Genomic DNA, 20,194 nt, shown 5'->3' on the forward strand with positions numbered 1-20,194 from the left:
GCATCTACAATTTCAAATGGTAAAATCTAAGGAGAAGAAGAGCAAGCAGGGCAGTAGGTATTTTGACAGAGAGCAGACTGCTGGAGATGCCTGTCCCATCAGAGGTGGCAGTTAAGACTTGGCTTCCGTGTTTCAAAGTGAATACGCCCTTTAAAGCAAAACAGCTATTTTTAACTCTCATTCTGGGAAGTCTTTTTTTTTTCTGTGCTGGCAGGGAAGGTACGTGCCATGTGTCATAGTTGTCTCGCAACCGCTTGCCTGGAGAGCCTCCTTTCAATAAGGATAATGGGACAGAAAGTTGGTCACCCAGGGTCCGTGAGTCATGAACCTTCCTTCCTGGTTCCAGGGGATGAAGTGGGAGGGGGGAAAGCCTGTTTCATTCAGCAGGAGAAGGTCCCATTGAGGGTGGGAAGACAGAGCCAAGCAGGTATTTCTTACTGACTCCAACAAGAGTTTGCACACCATGTCCTCTCCAAGGCACGGTCACCCCCCAGATGAGACGGGAAGGTTTATGGATCGCTGAGCTTGGGTGACCGGTTCTCTCTGACCCACCCTGCGGTGAGTCACCCGCCCAACGGTGAGCCAAGATACGGAGTGATACTCCGTTTCCCAAACCCTCCCTGAATCCAGGGGTATTTAGGTAGAGTTTGTGGTTTAGTCTCTTAGGATTAGACTCATCCCAGCTATATTTACAGGACTGAAAGTCTGGCGGGGACTCTCACCCAGAGGCCTCTGGTAATCGGTGGAGAGACACGCTACCAGGGAGGATTCATCCCTCTTTCAGATTGGCGCTGATAACTGAGGAGGTTTTAGGTGATGCAACCAGAAGTTTGCAAAGCTGAAGTATTTTTGGATTGATTGTGCTTGCTAGCCTCTTTACAGGAGTTTGGGGCTTTTTCTGGGGTCTCAAGCTTTCTGCATCGTATGAAACGTCTCCCCCGAAATGCCTGTGCTTACTCTCAGGGAGCAGAACATTTCCAGTGAATCATAATCAACTTGCAAGTTTAAATTGATTAAAGTTGAGCCTTCTGAGAAGTATCAAATCCATGCCAGCACTTCCTTTATACCAAATGATCTTAATAGCAGCATAGCTTAGACTTTAAAATTCCCCATCAGTTAAATTAATAGAAATGTTTTGTAGAAGACAATTTAGAAAGCAATATATTGCGATACGGGTGTGTTACTAGTGACTATTTAATTGTTACCATACTATAGGCTGCTGACAGGCAGAAGCTTAAATAACTTGCAAGTGGGGCAACCGTCATCAGAAATGACTTACCAGCCTTCTTCTTTCCCGTACAACAGTTTTGCCCCTTAGCTTGCAAAGTAAAGATATGTAATGTGCAAGCATGTCTTTTAAAAATAACTTCATTTAGGACCACAAACACTGACATGATTTACTCAGAGCGTATTATTAGAGGATGGCATCAGTACAAGGCGCTCCAACGCAGATACATTTCTGTTAGCTGTAATCTTTACTGGAGTTGACGGGGGTTTTCTGGGCTCAGTCTGTGAGACTCGCATCTGCCTGGAATGCTTCTTGCTCCGTATTTCTTGGCAGAAACTTTCAGTCTCACATCCTATTTAAAATTGTTTATAACTGGAAATATATATATTATGTTCTCATTCTGAAACAGATGCTGTGCCAGGTGGGTCTTCTTGCTCCCGTGGGGTGAGTGTTGGTTCAGGCACCTGAACCTGGGCTGCCCATGTAAGAAATGAAGGTTATGAGCCGTATTCCTGGGTTGGTCTCACTCCCTTGTGCTGGTATTGCAGACACCGAAGTTCTGGAGAGGATCCACAGACTCAGAGTCCCGTCTCAGTTTGGGCTCAGCCTAGGTCTCCGAGCAGGCCTCAGGTCCGGAGAGACAAAATGTGGAGATAAGCGGGGTGCTTTCTCCCAGGTCTTAAATCTGCTCCATACGCTCTTACTCCAACCAAATCCCTAAGGTATGAGAATGTCGTCTCTGTAGGCCAGCAGCCATCCCGCAAGCATCGTGTACTGGTGGGAAACACTTCAGCTCTCCTCAGCACGGTACCCAGGAGTCCTTTGGAAGTGATGATGGAAATGGAGATTGAGAGCAGAGAAAGGCAATATAAAACGTTAAGCCTGGTTCAGTGTAAGCCACTTCTACAGGTAGAACAAAACATCTGACACTGATGCTCAATAAAAGAAACCGGTTTCCATCTTCAGAACTACAATGATCCGGGCAATGGAATGACGATGGCTTTTTTAGTATATTTTGCCCAGCTGAGGAACTTAAAAGTTCATTGGTCTCCTTCTTGAGTGTTTTCCAGAGCTCTTTAGAGTACAGACTTTCTCAGAGTACCAGTGGATAAAGACACGACTAAAATTATGAAACCAAGCACTCAATTCTCTTCATAGTGTTATTTCAGTGTTGGCATGGCCTCTGGGTTCTTAGCTGTCTAATGCGTCGGGAAGTGCCAAGCATGGATAATAGATATTAGGAGTAAAAAAATGAAAGCAACCTTTTCAATTAAGAGCAAAATGTACAGAAATTAAAATGACACAAGTCGTATCGGCTGCATATTGGCTCCTGTGCACACAGTCTCTAGATATAATCAGTAGGTGCTCAGACAGATAATTACAGCCTTCCTGCAAAAGGCTTCATGTAGGAGAGCCACCTGCCTGCCTGCTACCACTTGCAGGACCAGAGCTGTCCTTTATTATTACTGGTGTGGATTGTGGAATTGCACTTTTTCCAACTCCTGTTTAAAAAAGAAGCGTTTTTCTGGCACGTCTCCTGTCGGAGGACTGCTGCACCAGGTAAGTGCCGGGCACCATCAGTGATTTGTGCCAGCCTTTGCTTATAGACTCGGGAGTGATTTATATTTGTGAAAATGCAGTTTGCACAGTTGATTGCCTGTTGGAAGGGTTACGGGAGCAGTTAGTTGCGGGAGTATTTGCCTTCTAGCCAGCTGGTGTTGGTTCATGCTCACAATAGGGTCAAGGTTGCTTTTTATACAGGAGTAAGAGATGCTTTTATTGTTACTTAAGATCTCTTTAGGTCACAATATCTGCAAGTGCTGCTCGTTCAGGAATCGTCTGTCCTGCCCCAGGTGAGCTGCCCTGTACCCTTTGGGAAGGCAGCAATCAAATAAGGATAGTAAGAAATTATGTTTCTGGGGGGTTTTAGACCCAGCACCATGTGCTGCACGTCAGAGTACCACTTTCAAGTGACTTGCATACTGCTGGTGGCACATGTGCCACAGCTTGGGAATCCCAGTAAAGGTGTTACGAAAACACTTGGTCACAATGTTTCCGGCCACACCGGAATATATTTTTTGTCAAACCCAGACCAACACTGAAAGTGTCCAGCAAGTTGTAAGTTTGTTTGCCCAAAGTGAGAAGTGGAGGTGGTGGGTCACGTTGTACTCTCAGGGGCAGCAGCTTTCTCAGGTTCTTTAATTATATTTCCTGTGGGCCACGCTGCTATTTCACACTTCCAAGGGGCCACTTCCTTGCTGATGTGGATCTCGGTCTTTGTTTCAGAGTCAGGTGTGACGGTGGAGCCCCTGAGGGAACCCGTTCTCAGTCCTCATGTGCTCTCCTTGCAGTTCACCTAACGCCATGCTCTGCCCCTTACTCATCCACACGGTGGCATTGGCTCTGGTGTCCCACTTTGTGTTAGAATGAGCTATTTAAAAATATTATGTTAATTTTAGGGTTAGGCGGAGGGAGAAGTTAAGTGTACCCACTCACTTATTTTCCTGGTTGGGTGGCAGACTGTTGGCGTGGTGTTTTCTGTGCGGGTGGCAGGTCTGCAGAAGGAGCTACAGGAGTTTGTTGGTCTCTATTAGGTCAGTCTGAGACTCACAGAGATGCTGCTTGGCCACAAAGGGGTTTTTGCAGCTTCCTATTAGTCATGAGCATATTTAAGCCCTTAGCAGCAAAAATCTTAGTGTGTAAGAGATAAAGGCAATAATAAGGGAAATATGGGGTAACACATACTCTTGGCCCCGTAAGTCATTAAAAGAGTTAGATACGTTCTTATGACAGAATGACATTGTACTTCTCTGCGCTTACAGTTTCCCTTATTAGTTTGGTATATTGTTTTTAATTGCCTGCATTTGTGTAGCACTGTTTTCTTTTGAAAGAGCAGGTGTTTCCAGCGGTGGTGCAGCGTAAGTCAGCGCTTCAGAGACCAGATCTGGTATTTTACACCAGCCAGATGCTTCCCTTCGTTGTGAGACATAGGAGGAAAGCAAAGGAGAACAAAAAAGGATTTGGAGTATCCTCAGAACGGAGAATGCAATGTTTTGAACATACCTTTTTCTCTAGAAAAACTAGAGTCCTGATGATAAAAGTTAGTGTAAAATTTTATTATTTTAAAGCCGATTTTATTATTCTAAATTTATTTCATGATTTTTTTAAACCCTTGGAAAGTAATTACATAAGACCATTGGCACTTGCGGCTGCGGAAACCTGAATTTACACTCAGGTTTGACTGTAATATTCCTATTTACTGGTGTGACTCTAATGGTTTTATAAGCCAGCAAGCAGAAAACAAAGAGCATGTGCAGGTAGAATTTAGACCGTCTGTGCGCCATAGTGAAAAAGACAGTTTGCTATTAACAGAGTTTTTGCTGTCTCAAATATTAATTAGTTAATACTTGTTTTGCTGCATCTGATAGTGGAGCATACCTGAGAGGTATTGATATTGTAGACTTGAAATGGGACATAAATAATTCATAGCAACAAGCATTAGAAAACATATGATAAGCAGCTTTGCTATTAGAATATCTACGTATCATTTGAATGCTCTGGGTACGTTTTAATGTTGTAGGAGGCAGGTACAGAGAGAGCGCAACTACTCAGTTATGCTGAATATACACTGTTTGAGAAGGATGGGATGGCTCTGGTGTACTGCAAGGTAGTTATGAACCCATCTCCACCTGGGGTTTCACTTGCTCTAACCACGCGAAGAGCCTTATAGGTTTTATTCAGCATATTGTAGAAATTTGATATTAGACATAGGACTTACCTGATGAGTTCAGTGGGTCAAAACATTAATCAGTCTAAATCAGAGTAGTGTCACTGAGGCTATGGAGATGCACCCATAGACCAGCTATGAATTCGCTTGAGGAGCACAGGACTGGGTGAAGTCCCCAGTACACGGTATAAATCAAAGGCAAGGAGAAGGGAAAGAAACGGATCAAAGGACTGGTGATGAGCTAAACATGACACAGAATGAATATTCTGTGTTGCCTCCTCGTACAAACTGTCCATTAGATTCAACTGGATTGCCTCTGCGAGACCTGCCATATTTAAATATAGAGGAGGAGAGCGATTAGCAGACAAAGTAGGATGGGAGGACAGTGTTGGGATGAGAGGAGATCAGGAATGATGGGATGATGAAAAGAACTGGAAGACAATAGCTGAGGATTTTAAGCCATACATATTTATTTCTGAATCCAGCATGCTCACACTTTTATTTTAAAACTAGTGCTCGACATTCATCGCTGGTGTCGCCCCTTTGACTTCAGGAACTACACCGCCAGTGAACTTGATCCTGCATGTGCACTTGCAGTTGTTTTTTCCCCAGTACAGCCTAACTTTCTGCTTATTTGCACTTTGCATTTATTGTAATCCCTCGCGTGTAGGCAAACATATGACCATCTGATTGGGGCAGGGGACAGAAAAGGCAAGTCCTTTCTGGCTTTCGCGGTATTAATGTGAAAAGTCCAGACAATGAAGTATGGCATTCAGACACCCCGAAGCGTTGCAATAGGCGAGGAAGAGGGGATCCGATTAAATATTTACGCGGCCGGGCCCACTTTGCTGCTGGAGCGGTGTATAGATTACACCTGGTGAAACCTGGTCTGCGGCGGGGCGGTCGGTAAGTGCTGGGCATGAGGAAGGCACAGCGAGGAGTGCGCTGAGGAGGCTGCTGCCATACTATGGTCAGCAGGGAATGGATCTGGCACTGCTTCTGCCTCTGCCACTGTGACTGCATCATCCTGTGCCGAATGTCTTGTAGGTGATGGAAACCTCCTCGCTGCCTTGCACGCCGTGCTCCGGTGGGAGCCGTCCTGGGAAGGGGGAAGGGATGCTTGTGCCAGGGCTTTTTTGCATGGAAATGTTCTGTGCCACCAACCAGTTGCGCTGGGAAGTGGCTTGCAGTTGTAGCTCATCAGTGGATCGTTTGTCTTTCGCTTGCTTTTAATTCCGGCAGGCGGGCAGTGGGATGCTGAGATGAAAGAGATGACCCATTAGGTTCAGATGACACCGGCGTTAGTCAGGGCTGATAAATCAGGAGAAGTCATTATAGTGAGAATATGGGACAATGACTTCTGGATCAACATGTTGGGTTGCTTTGGTCTTTACTTGCCGATGAATAGCATCTGTACTCGTGGAATAGATACTGGTTTGAAAAAACAGATATGAAGAAGGGCAGCATTTTCTACCTGCTGTAGTTATCTGGATATTTACTTACTTTATTTCTCCATGATGACCTGCCTGTGACTGTCTATTCCGGTTAGCTTTTCTGGAAATGAGGATTTGCAGGGCTGTGGAGGGCTGGGCCATTAGGCTGGGGTGGATGGGTTGGTTTTACCATGGACCTTTCTAGTTTGTGGGACTTCTGCTTCCCTTAAGCAGAGACCTTGACTTTTGGCGTTAGTGTGAACAGGATCAGGTGCTGTATTTGAATTCTTTTGTTTATCCATTGAATTTAAAAGACTTGCGTGTTTATTGTCAAGGAGAAAGACTCATTGCTAATGTTCTCTTCTCATGTTTTTTCATAAATCCCTCCATTTAGTTGTGTTTCATTGAAAAGTTCTCTGCCTTCCAGCACTCTGTCCAGGTACAGGTGCCCATCCTAGTTATCTTACAGCAGCGTTGGGGTTTAAACCATGGTAAAATGGATCTTGTCTGGATCTTAACCATGGACTAGATGCAAACTGTGTGTTTATAATGTGTTTTCCATGTGTACATGTTGCTTTGATGCATGTATGGGGCCCTGAGGAGTTTACTGTCTCACCGGAGAATGAAAAAGGATGGAGGCACTTAAAAACGGAGAGACTCTCCCTATAAGGTTGTAGGTGGAGTTGGGCCAAGAATAGACGGTGGTGCTCTAGGCACCTTGGGTGCTGCACCAGGCTACGCTAAGCATATATATTTTTCTGATATAATGTGTCATAAGTCTTCCAGTTAAACAAAATGGGAGATGTTTGACAAGCCAAGTGTGTAAATATCAGCTGATTGACCTCCTGTACACACCAGAGGCTGGGCACATTTCCCCCATGGCTTCAGAGATTTTCAGAGATTCGATTTGACCCAAAAAAGGGATTGAATTCCTGCTTTTTATTTGATGTAAGGAATTTTAAGTATGAAGTGAGTACTAACAGCTATATTCATGTACTCGTGGAAATACATACGTGGTCGTGCTTAGCTAAAGGAAGATACTCAGTTTCATGAGATGGATCCATGGGGCTTGAGACATTGCCCCTTGGAGTCGGTGGGAAAGTGCCTTCTGAGTTCAGCGATGCTCTTGCTGCAGAGCACGAGGCCAGTGGCGCCTGTGCTCCCTTCTCTGTTGGGACAGAGCCTGGCTAACCGTCACCAGAGCGAAACAACTCATGCCTTCATTAAAAACAAGTTCAGGAAAATATCTTTGTAATATAAGCTGTATGTTTAGATGGTGTGTATTGATTTACACCCTCAGCTTCTTTGGAGCATCTGCTGCCTGGGCTCTGGCATTAACCAGACCCCTGTGCAGCAGCAGGGAGGTGACAGCTTTTCAGTATGGCTGATGCCATCGATTTTAACAAGACTCTGATGATATTTCGTGTTTTCCTAACGTTCCATTATTGCCTAGAGGCACGAGATTATGAGCTAATCTTAACCTTTATTGAAAAGTTTCGAACCTGGATGTGTAGGAAAATAGGCTTGATGCACATTCTAAAAGACAATCCAAAAAGGAGGGGAAAAAAAACAAGAACTGAAGTGCTTGTGGGCTTGTTTATTTAATACTAATAATTGTGAGTTTTATTTAATACTTTTGCTTAGCTAGTCTCATCATCTTGAATTTTATGGATTACTTTTTCACATACGGCACTGATTGACACCTTGTCCCATTGTCTTGCCTGTAGGTGTTTATAAAGCCAGCAAATTGGAATCACACCCTTAGAAATTCAGCGATGCCTTTCCCCCCCCCCCCTCAAAAAACCCCCAACTATCCCCATAGCTTTCTGCGGATGTACCATTTTTCTCAGAGCCAGAGGCAGTTCCCATAACAAAACCAATCGGTCATCAACTAAGCAGGATGCTTACTTATCGTGAAACTGCCTGCGGAAACAGGGCCATTTCTCTAAATGCGGCAGAGCCCCTGCGAGGGAGGGAGGTGATGACGGCCCCGCTCGGTGCTGCGTGGCAGGTGGCTGCCTTATCCGCCTCTTTTTCATTAACGCATAATTGGGCGGCTGCTGAATTAGTTCTTTCTTGCTCAGAGCTCAGCACAGCAAACAAAATTCTCCCCGGGATGCTCCGGTTCCACCTTTCCCTGCCCTGCGCAGAGGTTTCCTGGCCGTACTGTGTTTCCTGCCCAGGGTCTGCTCCTGTCCCCGCACCTTCACTGGGCTCTGCGGCGCTGGGGACCGATCTGGTTAGCCATGCAGGCATCACCTGCTGCTTTGCTGCCATCCCGAAGGTCTGGTGCTTGAAGGACTTCCCCAGGGAAGTGGGGGGCCAGGGTTCAGCCACCTCCCCTGCCCAGGGGGAACCGCCATTTTCATTTCCCACCTCCCCTGGCCCCGACGAGCCTATGCTATTCTAGATCAGCGTGCGGATTTTTTTTCTTCCTGTTAGAGCTGAGCAGCTGAGAGCAAAGTAATTCCCAGTTCTCGTGCAATTCTTATATTTCATGTTAATCAGCCACCGGATAAAATACAGGGAGTCCCAGGCCCAGGATGTCCTACCCCTCTTGCATGCCCTGTCCATGGGGATAAGTCCCACCACCCCAGGCTGTGCTCGGTGGGAGATGCTGACCCTGACAGCCCCACAGCCACCTCATTGTGGAAAGCTTCCTGTTTACACTGCCACCTATGTTTATTTTTAAATATCTTTTAAAGCTTTGAGCTCTCTTTTATGTGAGAGGTAACCCAAGCTGTGCTGCTGAGACGAGGCGCCGGCGCCGAGATAAATGCACCTGAGCCACGTCCTTTGCATATTAAATATGGTCCCTGCTGTCAGAGGGCAGTTGGTTATTGCAGGAGGTGCTTTAGCACCGACTCATCTCTATTGCATTCAGATTGAAAGAAAATAAGGTTTTCTCCTCCTCCAGCTCAACCAAGACACCAGCATGAGAAATTAGCAAATGCGGTGCCAGTGCCATGATGGATAAACAGCCAGGATCAAACAGTTGCCATCATGTTTTATGCAAAATCGCTGAATTCACAAGTTTAGCAGTTGAGTCAAAGGCACACTGGTTTCAGGCTGATGTGTTCAGTAGCACTTCTGGTGAATTGAAGACAGTTTCTTTCTAACCACCTTGCAGCACTCGATCTTTGCGTGGCCTTTCTATGTGGAAACTCCTCTCTGGATCTTGTGCATGTGGGGACCCCTGCAATTCCATTTGTTGGTTTTCCTTAAAAAAAAAAAAAAAAGAAAAAAGAAAAAAGAAGCGGGCTGTGCACAGTGCAGGCACCTGTACGTGTGTACTTGTACTTGCAGGAGGTGTGAACTATGATAGGGAAGGGCACTCCCATGCTAACTACCGGGCTTGTTTTTCCAGCTCTGTCACTGTCCTTAAATCTTATCTACATCAGAAAGTATCAGCAGTGAATGTTAAATCAGTTTTTAGTTTCAATGAACAGACTTCATACAGACCCCCTGTGCTCACGCCCTTATTTCAGTTGAAGGAGGGCCTGTTTCATGTTTGATTAAAGTTATCTTACAGGTAAAAGGTAAAAGATAAAGCAGAGCAATTGCAGTCTTGGGAATGGCGCTTTTAAGAGCTTCTAAGATGGGAGTTCCTACAGTTTAGCTGAGAGCTGGTACCTGGATACACACTGCTCCTTGTCCAGTGGAGTACAAGGCTGTGTGAAATGTTGCTGGGATGGTTTTAGGAGGACGTGTTTTACCTGGCACTGCCACAGACTTGCAGCACTGTTGGTCACCAGGAGTCAAAGGAGGGAGGTAGCAAAGTTTTTTGGCACCGAGCTGGGAAATGCTTATTTCACTGCACTCTTCTTGCCTTGGGTCAAACCAAAACTCATTTGGGCTGCCTCAGAATGAGAGTGCCTTAGGTGACGTTTTGCATAGGTTTAACTGCATTGGTAGCAAATCTCACCTGTAGGCAAATTGGTGCAAACAATTTTTCCTCGCGCAGACATGCTCTGGGTGTAACGGAGTCACTTCACTTCCGCATTACAGCATTGGCGAAGCTTAATTAAGGCCGGTAAAAGTTCTTTGCAGTTCTCGGAAAAGCTTGGTCCGTGTGTAAATGATGTTACAGAAGGTGTTCAATGTGCTGTGTTATAAATGCTATGGAGGCACCCAGCCTGTGAATAACACTCTCTGCAACCCTTTCTGGTTGAAGTTAAACATTAACAGGACTGAAAAGCCTGAAAGCAGGCTTTGTGGTGCTGCACCCAACCCTCCCTTCCACGGGTCTGCTCCCTCGCTCCCAGCCAGCAGAGAGCTTTTGCTTGCTGGGATTCAAATGACCCAGCAGGATCCTCTCCGGGGCTGTAGGCGCTCTGTTGCATGGTTAACAGCACAAAAAAAAACCTTAATGGTGTTAACATTTTTAAAACTGAGCTAATGGTGACCCACGGACAAAACCGCCCCGTTGGTCCGTCTGTCCATCTTTGCCTCAGCCCCTGCATCCCGGTCAGACAGACGCTGCCCGCAGCATGGCTAACGCGTGGCTGTTGCACGTCAGATGAGGTAGGACGTGCCGAGTCCCAAATGGCGATTCCACTTGGCATGGAATCACCCTGGCAGCGTGGAACCGCTGTGGCTCTGCCCAGCTGCAGCCGTGGGGCACAGCGGGCAGGGGGGGCGATCCCTCTTCCCAGTCCATTAACTCACCAGGCAAATTTAGGTCTGCATACCTTGCCACGTCATCCAGCTCTGGTTGTATCAGCTTGGGCCCCAGAACTAGTGTAGGCACCCTGCTTTATCTACCTGCTTTATCTAGGCTAATTAGATCGGCGCTTTGTCCAGGATAATTGTCTCTGCTAATGAGTTTGAGCACAGTGTCACTAGCACAGAGGTGGTGCGCCTGATTCCCACGTCGGCTCCTTCGGTGGGCACTTCCTCACGGCGTGTGGCCGTGCCGGGACATCTCCAGCACACGCGTCCCCTGCAGGACAGACAGGGCTGAGAGCAGGTCGAGGTCCTGAGAGCAGATGTTTAAAGTGCTGACAGAGCCTCGGCGGCAGCAGCGCAATTGCCCAACAGCGGCAAGAGAGCTAAAATTACAGCCAGGCTGTGAACGCGGGGAAGCGGCAGGGCAAGGAGACGCAGAGAACTTCCCTCCTCCAGCTGGAGCCCGCTTGGTTTCACACCCACATCACCTGCGGGGCGCCCAGGGGGATCAGGCAGGGCCCAGCCAGGAGCAAGGACACCCGTGAATGTCTCTGGGTGAAGGGGAGAGGTTGCGGTGAAGACAGCAAAATGCACCATCCAGGCAACCGCCCCCGGCATGGGTCTCCAGGTTGGCCCCAGGGACTGGCAGCAGCCCAGCCAGGACACCCTCCCCAGGGCCCTGACAGCAGGAACGGTGACCCAGGCTGGACCCAAATGGGGACACAGGGATTGGCACTGGTCAGAAATGCTTTTTACAATTGATTTTTTTTTTTCCATTAGAAAATGCCAATTTATTTGAAAGGTATTTCTGTGGGGAGGAAAAGCTTTGCTAGAACCTGTAACCTGGAATCGTTTCTTCTGTTCTGGTGAGGATAAGCAACTGTTGGTGGCACATTCCCCAGTTATAAATGGTGATGGGTCAGACCTGGTGCCTGAACCTGAGTCTCCTGCAATCCAAGTATGTGCTGAAACCATCAAGCAATGAGGGAGAGCTGTCAGTCTGTCTCTCACTTCTTTTTCTCCCATAGCCTGCTGTGGGTTTTTTCACACAAAATCATCATGTTCTGTTCATACACAGAACAAAAATTATCAGTCTCGTGAAGTTGCAGACGGTTACGTTTCTCATTCAGCTCCAGCCCGACCCTGGACCCTCTCCTTGGCCCACTACATTCATCACACTGGTCCATGAAGCACCATGGAGGCTATAGGGGTTGCAGAAACCAGCCCCTGGCAGTTGCTCTGTTTCCAGTATGTAAAATGAATAAAAGATCATAGAACCATAGAATTTTCTAGGTTGGAAGGGACCTTTGAGGTCATCGAGTCCAACCATCAACCTAACATTGCCAAAACCACCACTAAACCATGTCTCTAAGCACCACATCTACACGTCTTTTAAATACCTCCAGGGATGGTGATTCCACCACTTCGCTGGGCAGCCTGTTCCAATGCTTAATAACTGTTTTGGTGAAGAAATTCTTCCTAATATCCAATCTAGATCTGTAAGTGGGTTATATTGGTTGTTTTGTATTAAAGAAATACAAAATCCTGGTTGCTCAGGGAAATGAGCCTGGTTTCGCCATTTCCTTGAGGGCACGCAGCCAGCGGTGCTTGCAGATGTAGCATAAGTAAAAGAGGAAAAAGAAACATTGCTTGGGACTGTCCCAGCAGGAGAGAAACAATGACATTGTTCCTTCTTGCTCGTGCCTTCCTGCCACAGCTAAGCTAGAGTGGAAGACAGAGCATGGGCTTTCCCTCGGTGACAGCTTTGGTCCCATTTTGTGGCTAGCTGCGGGTTCGGACGTGGACATCTCCGAGCAGGAGCAGGGCGCAGTGGTGCAGGAGTGGCCACCGGCGTATGGAAACTGTCACCCCTCCCACCAAGCAGTGCCCTGCTGCCAGAAGATCCCCATCCCTGTCTTTAGGGACAGCTGGGGAAGGGCAGAGCGGGAGGAGAAGCAGCAAACGCGGGAAAACACCCGTGTGCTCCCAAAATCTGCCTTGAGCTGAATCACAAGATGCTTGTATGAAAACGCGGTTAATTATTACAAAGCAACGAAGCGAGGAAACAGACATTCACAGTGTATCTCCTGCATTAATTAGTTGCTAAAAATGTAGATTGCAACAGCTCTGAAGCTGCAAATGGGTCGGTAGCAAAGCCGTTTCTCCTGGTTATTGTGCTGGGAAGCGCTCTTCTCTGTGGGGCTGCTCCCAAAGGCTGTCAGGGCAGGAGGCAGCTCACGGGGCAGCTCAAGAAGCATGTTTAAATGAGGATGCCATCACCAAGAGCATTTACTGGTCACGTGTGCTCAGGTCTGAGAAATATCTAAAAATGCAGAGAGGAGTTAAACCTAGAAATCCACTTGAATTTGCAAAACCCTCCATCAAACCCTCAGTCTGCTGTATGTGCGCTGTAGAGCATACACATATGGAAGAAAGCCTAAAAATAATCCCTGCCTTCAGTTTCTGTATGAGCTTTGGCCGAGCATGCTAAAAGCAAGCTCAAGGACGAGAGAAGCAAGAAGCTCCACCATTACGGAGACTGAAGTTGTTTGCAGACTTCACATCACATGGTGGTGTGTCTGGGTCTACCGAGAAGTCTGGGTTGGGAGCAGGGGGAAATCTAGCAGAATTTATGATTCTGGCAATCAACAGACCTGAAACCTTGGGTTGGACTTTTAAGCGTATTTGCCATCCTCAGGCAAAATCTTGGTTGCCAAAACAGAGTGCATCTAACCTTTTTCCTTAGGGTTTGCAAATTAATGTTTCATAATACTATAGAAAAACAATTGGTTTGATCACAAGCAGGATGCCAGAAGGAATTCTTTCTTATGGTCATGAGTAACTCAAGCAAAACAACAACCAGTGGCAAACAGACCCGCTGTGTTTCCCCACCGGTGGCAAGAAGAGCTGTGACCCCACTGGCAGCAAGAGCTGTGACTGCCCTGAGCACCCTGTTATCCCAGGGCAACTCCACATACAACTTCCCTCAAACTCTTTCCCAACCATTTCCAATCAATACAAGCCTCTGCAGGAACACAGAGCAGATATCTCTGTTCCCACAGGCTGTGATTGACTTCTGCAGATGGTCTGGGCGTTTCCTCAGGTGGCATTATCTTACCAACTTTTACTCCACTGCTCCTTGTTTTACACAGGGGAGAGGACAAGCTGCCTGCCACAGCTTCATCCTCCTCTTCTGTTCGTGCTTGCCTGGTTCTGTCTCCCAGCTTTGTTAGGGCTCTTCACTCTTAAAGCACTTGGAGAAGAAAACTGTGCTAAACAAACCTAACGTGCAGAAGAGGACGTTAAAAATACCTTAGGACTGGGTATGAAGTGAAGACGCTTCACTTCTTTAATGACTCACTAGTAAAATAGAAGAAAACTGAGTTTGGAAAAGATGTAAATAAACAAATTATGTTTTTCTGCAGTGTGTTGGTTTAAGTATGAAAGCTAAACCTGTAAAAGAGAGGAATTAGTCATTACTCAGAAAACACTAATTTTTCCATGTTTATGGATATAGATACATCAGAGAGAGAATTTAAGGCATTTTGGGGGCCGTGCAGTCCCTGTGCATCTGAAGGTCGCACAGGCCGCACAGTACCCTGTGCATCTGAAAAGTTGTCTCGCTTTTTACATTAATGTGCAAATAAAAATATCTGCAAATTTGTCACCACCTATGCAAAGAGTTTTTGAATATTGATTATTTACCGAGTCAGGTCTGAAGGAGCTTCATTCCTTCTGATCTTTTTTTCTCATGCGTTTGTCTGCCAAAAGAGGCGGGCATTTCTAGAGCAGCTATGAAGAAATTGGCAATTTCAAAGCATAATTAGGAGCTTTATGTTCTTCATTTTAAGGATATTGCACACTATGACCAAATAATAATAGGAACAAAATGCTGCCAACTGAAACAATCAGCTGGGGTTCTTAATGTAAAAAAAAATCAGCGACTGTTAATGCATGGAGCTCATCTCTCAATAAGGGAGTGAAATTAAGTTATTTCGGTGAAGCAAGGGAAAAATTTTCCAGTAGCGTTGTCTGAATTGACTTGCAGTCTGCTCTGGGAACGTATCAGGTATTTGTTGTGCCACAGACAAATTTTTTAAAGCCAGCGTTCATTTTGCAACCATGTGTATTGCAACCAAAAGATGTGTATTTAGTTTCAAGTGTGGTCTTAATCCTGCAAGCATACACGTACATACCCGGAAATATAAGTAATCTCGTTGAATCTACCAGGACTCCTTCATGCTGAAAATTGAGATGGACTTGTTTGCATATTGGTATGGTTTTTCGTTTACCTGTCTGCTACGCAAGATCAGCTTGAGAAAGCTCCAGGTGATAAAAAGCAACCACCCCAAATTCCAGATGTGTTTTGTAACGTTGCCTTAAAAGGATATCTTTAGGCTGCTTTCCAAATGCATTTGGCTGGATTTGTTTGATTTTAAACCTACGTAGCCAGTTCATAACAGTGCCCATGGAAAAAAGGAGTTGTTTTGGGGTTTTTTTTTGCGTGGTGTTGATAGTCTGGTCTTTGATTCCTTCTGCATGTCTAGGATTAGTCAAACGAGCCACACTGCCTCATTTTTCTGGGCATTTGGCCCCAAGAGAAGATTCAGGCCAAAGTACCAGATTAAGATGGAATCATTAGAGCCTCCTATATAATTTGTCAGAGAAGAATTGTTGTTGGCCTTCCTTGTTTGCACTGGTGCCTACTTTTAGTCCTCTTTCCCAGCAGAGCGCTGACATCTGTATGATGCTCTGCATCTTTATACAAGGGAAGTTTTCTGGTGACGAGATCCTACGCAGTGATGAGCACAGCTCTGGCTTGTGGTGGTGGAATTTGTTACCTAGTGAGGGCGGCGTAACTGACTTCAGCCCTGAAAGTCTTTCACACAGAAGTTAGCTTTATTGCAGTATCGCGCAGGTTCGTGTACGTGCGCAGGAGAAGGGGGGGTGTTACCTGCACCAAGGTCCAAACCAGTGCCAGTCCTAACTGTGGGCAGTCTGGTCCAGTTCCACAGGTTGCGGATGGGACCGTATCTGTCTTCCTACCTTGTTCAGAAGAAGTTTCAATTCACTCTGTAACTGCTGCCCAGAGGTAGCTCCGGCCTTCAGTGGTGAGGATGCACAATACAAGCATCCACACAGTAACGCGGCATCCTCGTCACACCTTAAACTCCTTACACGTGGGCCTCCTGCCCTGTGCTTCCCAAATACCTGCGAAGCTTTTTCCTCAGGCTTGCTTCCAAAAAACCCACCCTCTCCCCACCCCCAGCCATTCATTGTTTCGTGTGATCTTTACATAATGTGGCGTTTCTGTCTAAATAGTTTGCCAAAGGCCTGTGACAAACAATATTAAGTTGTCAGTCGTGAGGCACTGAAGAAGTGAACTGTCTTCACTTCATGCCCAATCCTAAGATATTTTTAAATGTCAGAGCTTTTGACTCAGCGATTGTCACTGGCTCCATTTTTGAGATACCCAAAACTGTAATACATCAGCCTGATTTTCAGAAAGCGCTGCGTTCCCTTTCTGCGAATGTTAGTCCTTAAACACATTTCAAAAATATGCACAATTTCATCAGGATCAGTCAAAGCTCTGGAATTTCTGACTGTGATGCATTTCTGCCGTCTTCCCTGTTTTCACGCAGTCATGCTTTCTAAATTCGTTTTCAGATGACATTCTGCCTGGCAGAAACATATAAAGAAAATTGAGAGAAATATCCTTAAGGATTTGTGAGTGACATATTTGGGTTTGTGAGCGTTTTAATTCTGATTTTCTCTTGTTGGATAACTTTTAAAAGGATGAAATTTTACACTTGAAAGTGAAAAAAAATTAAGGTAGACCTAATAATTTCCTGCATACAACTGATCTGTTTCTCAGTGCTGTTTATCAGGAAAATTGCTGTTGCATTTAATAGAACTCTTATCTGCTTAGTCCCAATTGAAACCCACCTTGTCAAATTAATGGAACAATCCGCCTTCCACGGAGTGCAAGACCAGTGTAGCTTATACTACCAACAATTATTTTTGTTTTCAGGGTAGTTATTGCTTTCTGAAAATGGCATGTAAGTGTCACTTTGCTTCATTGAATCCAAGATTTAATCCAAGAACAGAGATTAAATGATCAGAGTCGAGGGAGAGATGTGACTTAAATGGCGACGTGCATAGTTGGGTTCTGTTGGTGAATGCCGGTGAAAGCTCAGCTTGGTGTGGATCCTGCAGAAGCAGAAGACCGACAACGTTGTAAAAAGAAAAGCCCCCTTTGTAAAAGGCTTGCTTAACTTTGCATCTCCTGGTACCTTCCATCAAGCAGCTCCTTGATGCCAGCCCGGCGTCAGAGCAGCCAGCACGTGGGCTCACAAACTCAGCACTGTGTTTGAGTTACTGCGCAAGCACGGAATCATCCAGGGTGGGTAGATCTGAACCCTGTAGAAGCTAGAAATACATCCTAGTGTCATGGATTGTGCTTCCACAGGACATCTTTTGCCACACCGTGGGTCTTCACTGTCGCCAAGGGATTAGTGCGTAGTCTACAGCTACCATGATGCCAAGTTTCTGGACAAATCTGCTCACACATTTAGCCATGGGATTTTCCCAGTGGGACTGAAAATTTACAGGAGGCAATGATTTGTCTAATAGGAAAAAAATAATTAAAAAAAAAAAATAAAGCAAAGAGAGGACAATAATGCTTGAGGGTTTTCTCTCCTAGTAAGATGGAGAAGCAGTTAATCTGAGTGGCCGTGTTTTTTGAAAATCAGCCACATTTGCTTTCCTAATAGCATTCTCTCATTTTTTCTGCAGGTCCAGCTGCCCAGCGCCAGGTCCAGAATGGGCCATCTCCAGATGAGATGGAAGCACAGAGAAGGTGAGTTAATCAGTTATGGTGGCGTTCTAGTTTTTAACTTGGATGAACGTGCAGTGCTTGCTCACCACTAAGCACTGTTTTATTTACTTATACCTGTTTTAAGCTGATTCTGAGTTTTCTGTAATTATTGCTAATGTTTCTGTAATGGCTTTTAAAGGGTGAGGTGAACTGAAGCTCTAGATAAATTCTGCTCAAAGGCAAGTGATGTTCAGAGTTAAAGACAAGCCATGTTTAAAAGCAATTTGTAGAGTATGTGTTTCTCAAGCACATTAAGAAAGTCTAACCTTATCCTTTTATGGATCACCTGCGGGCAGCTGACAGTCACATTGCCCAGGGAGCATCTGGTGGACCATACACACTCTGAATAATAGATTAGGCTCGTTATAGGCTACTTCCTATATCACATGCTGTTCCTTTTATCAATGTTTTGCTCTAAATCAGGATAATAAATGAAAGTGTAAAGTTATACCCTTCCCCTTTACATGTACGTCAGCCTTGGTGCCATTATTACACATGGCCTTTTCTCTAGCTGTTAGGAGTGGTCTCCTTGACATCAGAGGGACAGTGGGCAGGAGTGTCCGTCCTTATATACCTATCTCCATAACTAAATTATGAGGCTCATCTCATTTCAGCTTTCCTGATTCAGCCCAGAGTGCTGTAGCAGCAGTAGCAATCCCTGTAGCAGCAATATCATCACCTCCCTTCACTTAGTATAAGACATACCTGTCCCATTCTGGACAAAGTCTTCTCGTCTGACTGGTAGTCCATGTCTGGCATCGGTGGTGTCCACACCAGCAGCATTGCTTAGCCAGGCTTGTGCTTCCCTGATGAAGTACAGGCTTGTGCACATAAAAAAAGCACCTTTGCTCCCCATATTCCTGCTCCCTGCAAGCGTGTTTCTGCTACTGTATGAGAAACACCAGAGAACGTTCTGCCATAACACGTGTGAGCTGGTGAGCCTCGCTTCATCAGGAGTGCGCTGGAGTACAGGAATCGGCAGGACCTCTCGCTGGCCCGCATTTGGGGTCTGATGTTGCTTAAATGAGGTGTCTGCCTTCACTTCTATAACGAGAGGAGGATCAGCAAGCGCAGTAGCCCTCCAGAGGGCTTGGTCCAATGTTTGGTTCAGATAATAAGTAGCTTTGTAAGGATTTTATTGGAACCAGACGTGCAGGGGCAGCAACATCAGCACCAAAGATGTCGGATGTTGGTCCAACTTGACAGAGGCTCAGTGGGCTCTGCCTTCATGTTAGGTGCAACCTGTAAGTGGGCAAGGTCCCCCCTTGCAGGGTCCAGGTGCTTCCCTGGCCCTGTGGGTGGTGTAGCTTAATATCACGCTCTCCTGGAGCAGCAGAGATGAAGCGTTGCAATATGCTGTTTGCATTCATGCTGCAGGGCTGCCCTTCTCACTGGTCCCTACACAAAACCATGTATAGGTCATTTCAGACGAGACCCTTACGCAGGCTGCAGTAAGTACTTGGGATTCTCTCTTTCTGTCTCCAAAAACCGTCAGAAAAGTGGAGGAAAACTAGTTTCCTGTGCCTTTATAAATAACTCTGAGTGGCCGGAGATTTAGTAGGGATTTACGTTTGACTATTAAATGGGTCAGCGGGTAATGATACTTCACTCAAGATTTGTGAGACTTACTTTGGGATAGCAGGGCTATCCTAGAGGTCAGAGGAGGAGGGGTCCTGCTTGCCCTGCGGCTAGGGGGTGCCGCCTGTCCCCACCGCCTGCCTGAGAGCCCTGATCCAGCTCTTCATTTAACCAGTGGACATCACTGATTTGTCAGACCATATGTAACTCAGACCTCAAATTTAGGTGTCTAGTCTGTACATTTAAAGTGTGAGCAGCTTAGCTACATCAGAAAAAAAAAAAAATTTATTTTTTTTTTTTAAGAGACAGTAAAAGCCTTTTGGGTAGATATTATTTGACCGCTACAGGGCACATGGTTCTGGGAAAGCTTCTTTTGCTCCACTGGACTGGAATAAGCTATGCCAGTAGATGCACTTAGATATTACTGCATCTGCACTAGAGGATTTTCAGCTTTAATTACGCTGATGAATTCTTTAAGCATAGAGCAGACCTAATTTTGGGTCTGGCTTTTTTTGAACATCTTACAAGCAGGCAGGGAAATGAAGTTATGGTAACTACCCTGCAAATGTGTCTGTTTAAAAGGTTTTTTAGAGACCTTTACACAAATGTTAAAAGAATATATTTTTAAGGCGGAGTGTAATTTCTGCCCTCTTATACTTTCTTCCTTACATACTCCTTAAGCA

At 45.7% G+C, this 20,194-nt stretch overlaps 1 protein-coding gene across 4 annotated transcripts in view; it reads left to right on the forward strand.

The window, feature by feature from the left end:
• Positions 1 to 20,194, forward strand: part of EVL (Enah/Vasp-like) — a 161,955-nt gene that overhangs the window by 121,641 nt on the left and 20,120 nt on the right. For all 4 annotated transcript variants that reach the window (XM_054197757.1, XM_054197758.1, XM_054197755.1 and 1 more), the window contains exon 4: positions 17,852 to 17,915. In XM_054197757.1, the coding sequence (XP_054053732.1) occupies positions 17,852 to 17,915 (64 nt within the window). The remainder of the gene's footprint in view (positions 1 to 17,851; positions 17,916 to 20,194) is intronic.

The sequence above is a fragment of the Rissa tridactyla genome, chromosome 4 (genome assembly GCF_028500815.1).
Source record: "Rissa tridactyla isolate bRisTri1 chromosome 4, bRisTri1.patW.cur.20221130, whole genome shotgun sequence".
NCBI classification, from domain to species: domain Eukaryota; kingdom Metazoa; phylum Chordata; class Aves; order Charadriiformes; family Laridae; genus Rissa; species Rissa tridactyla.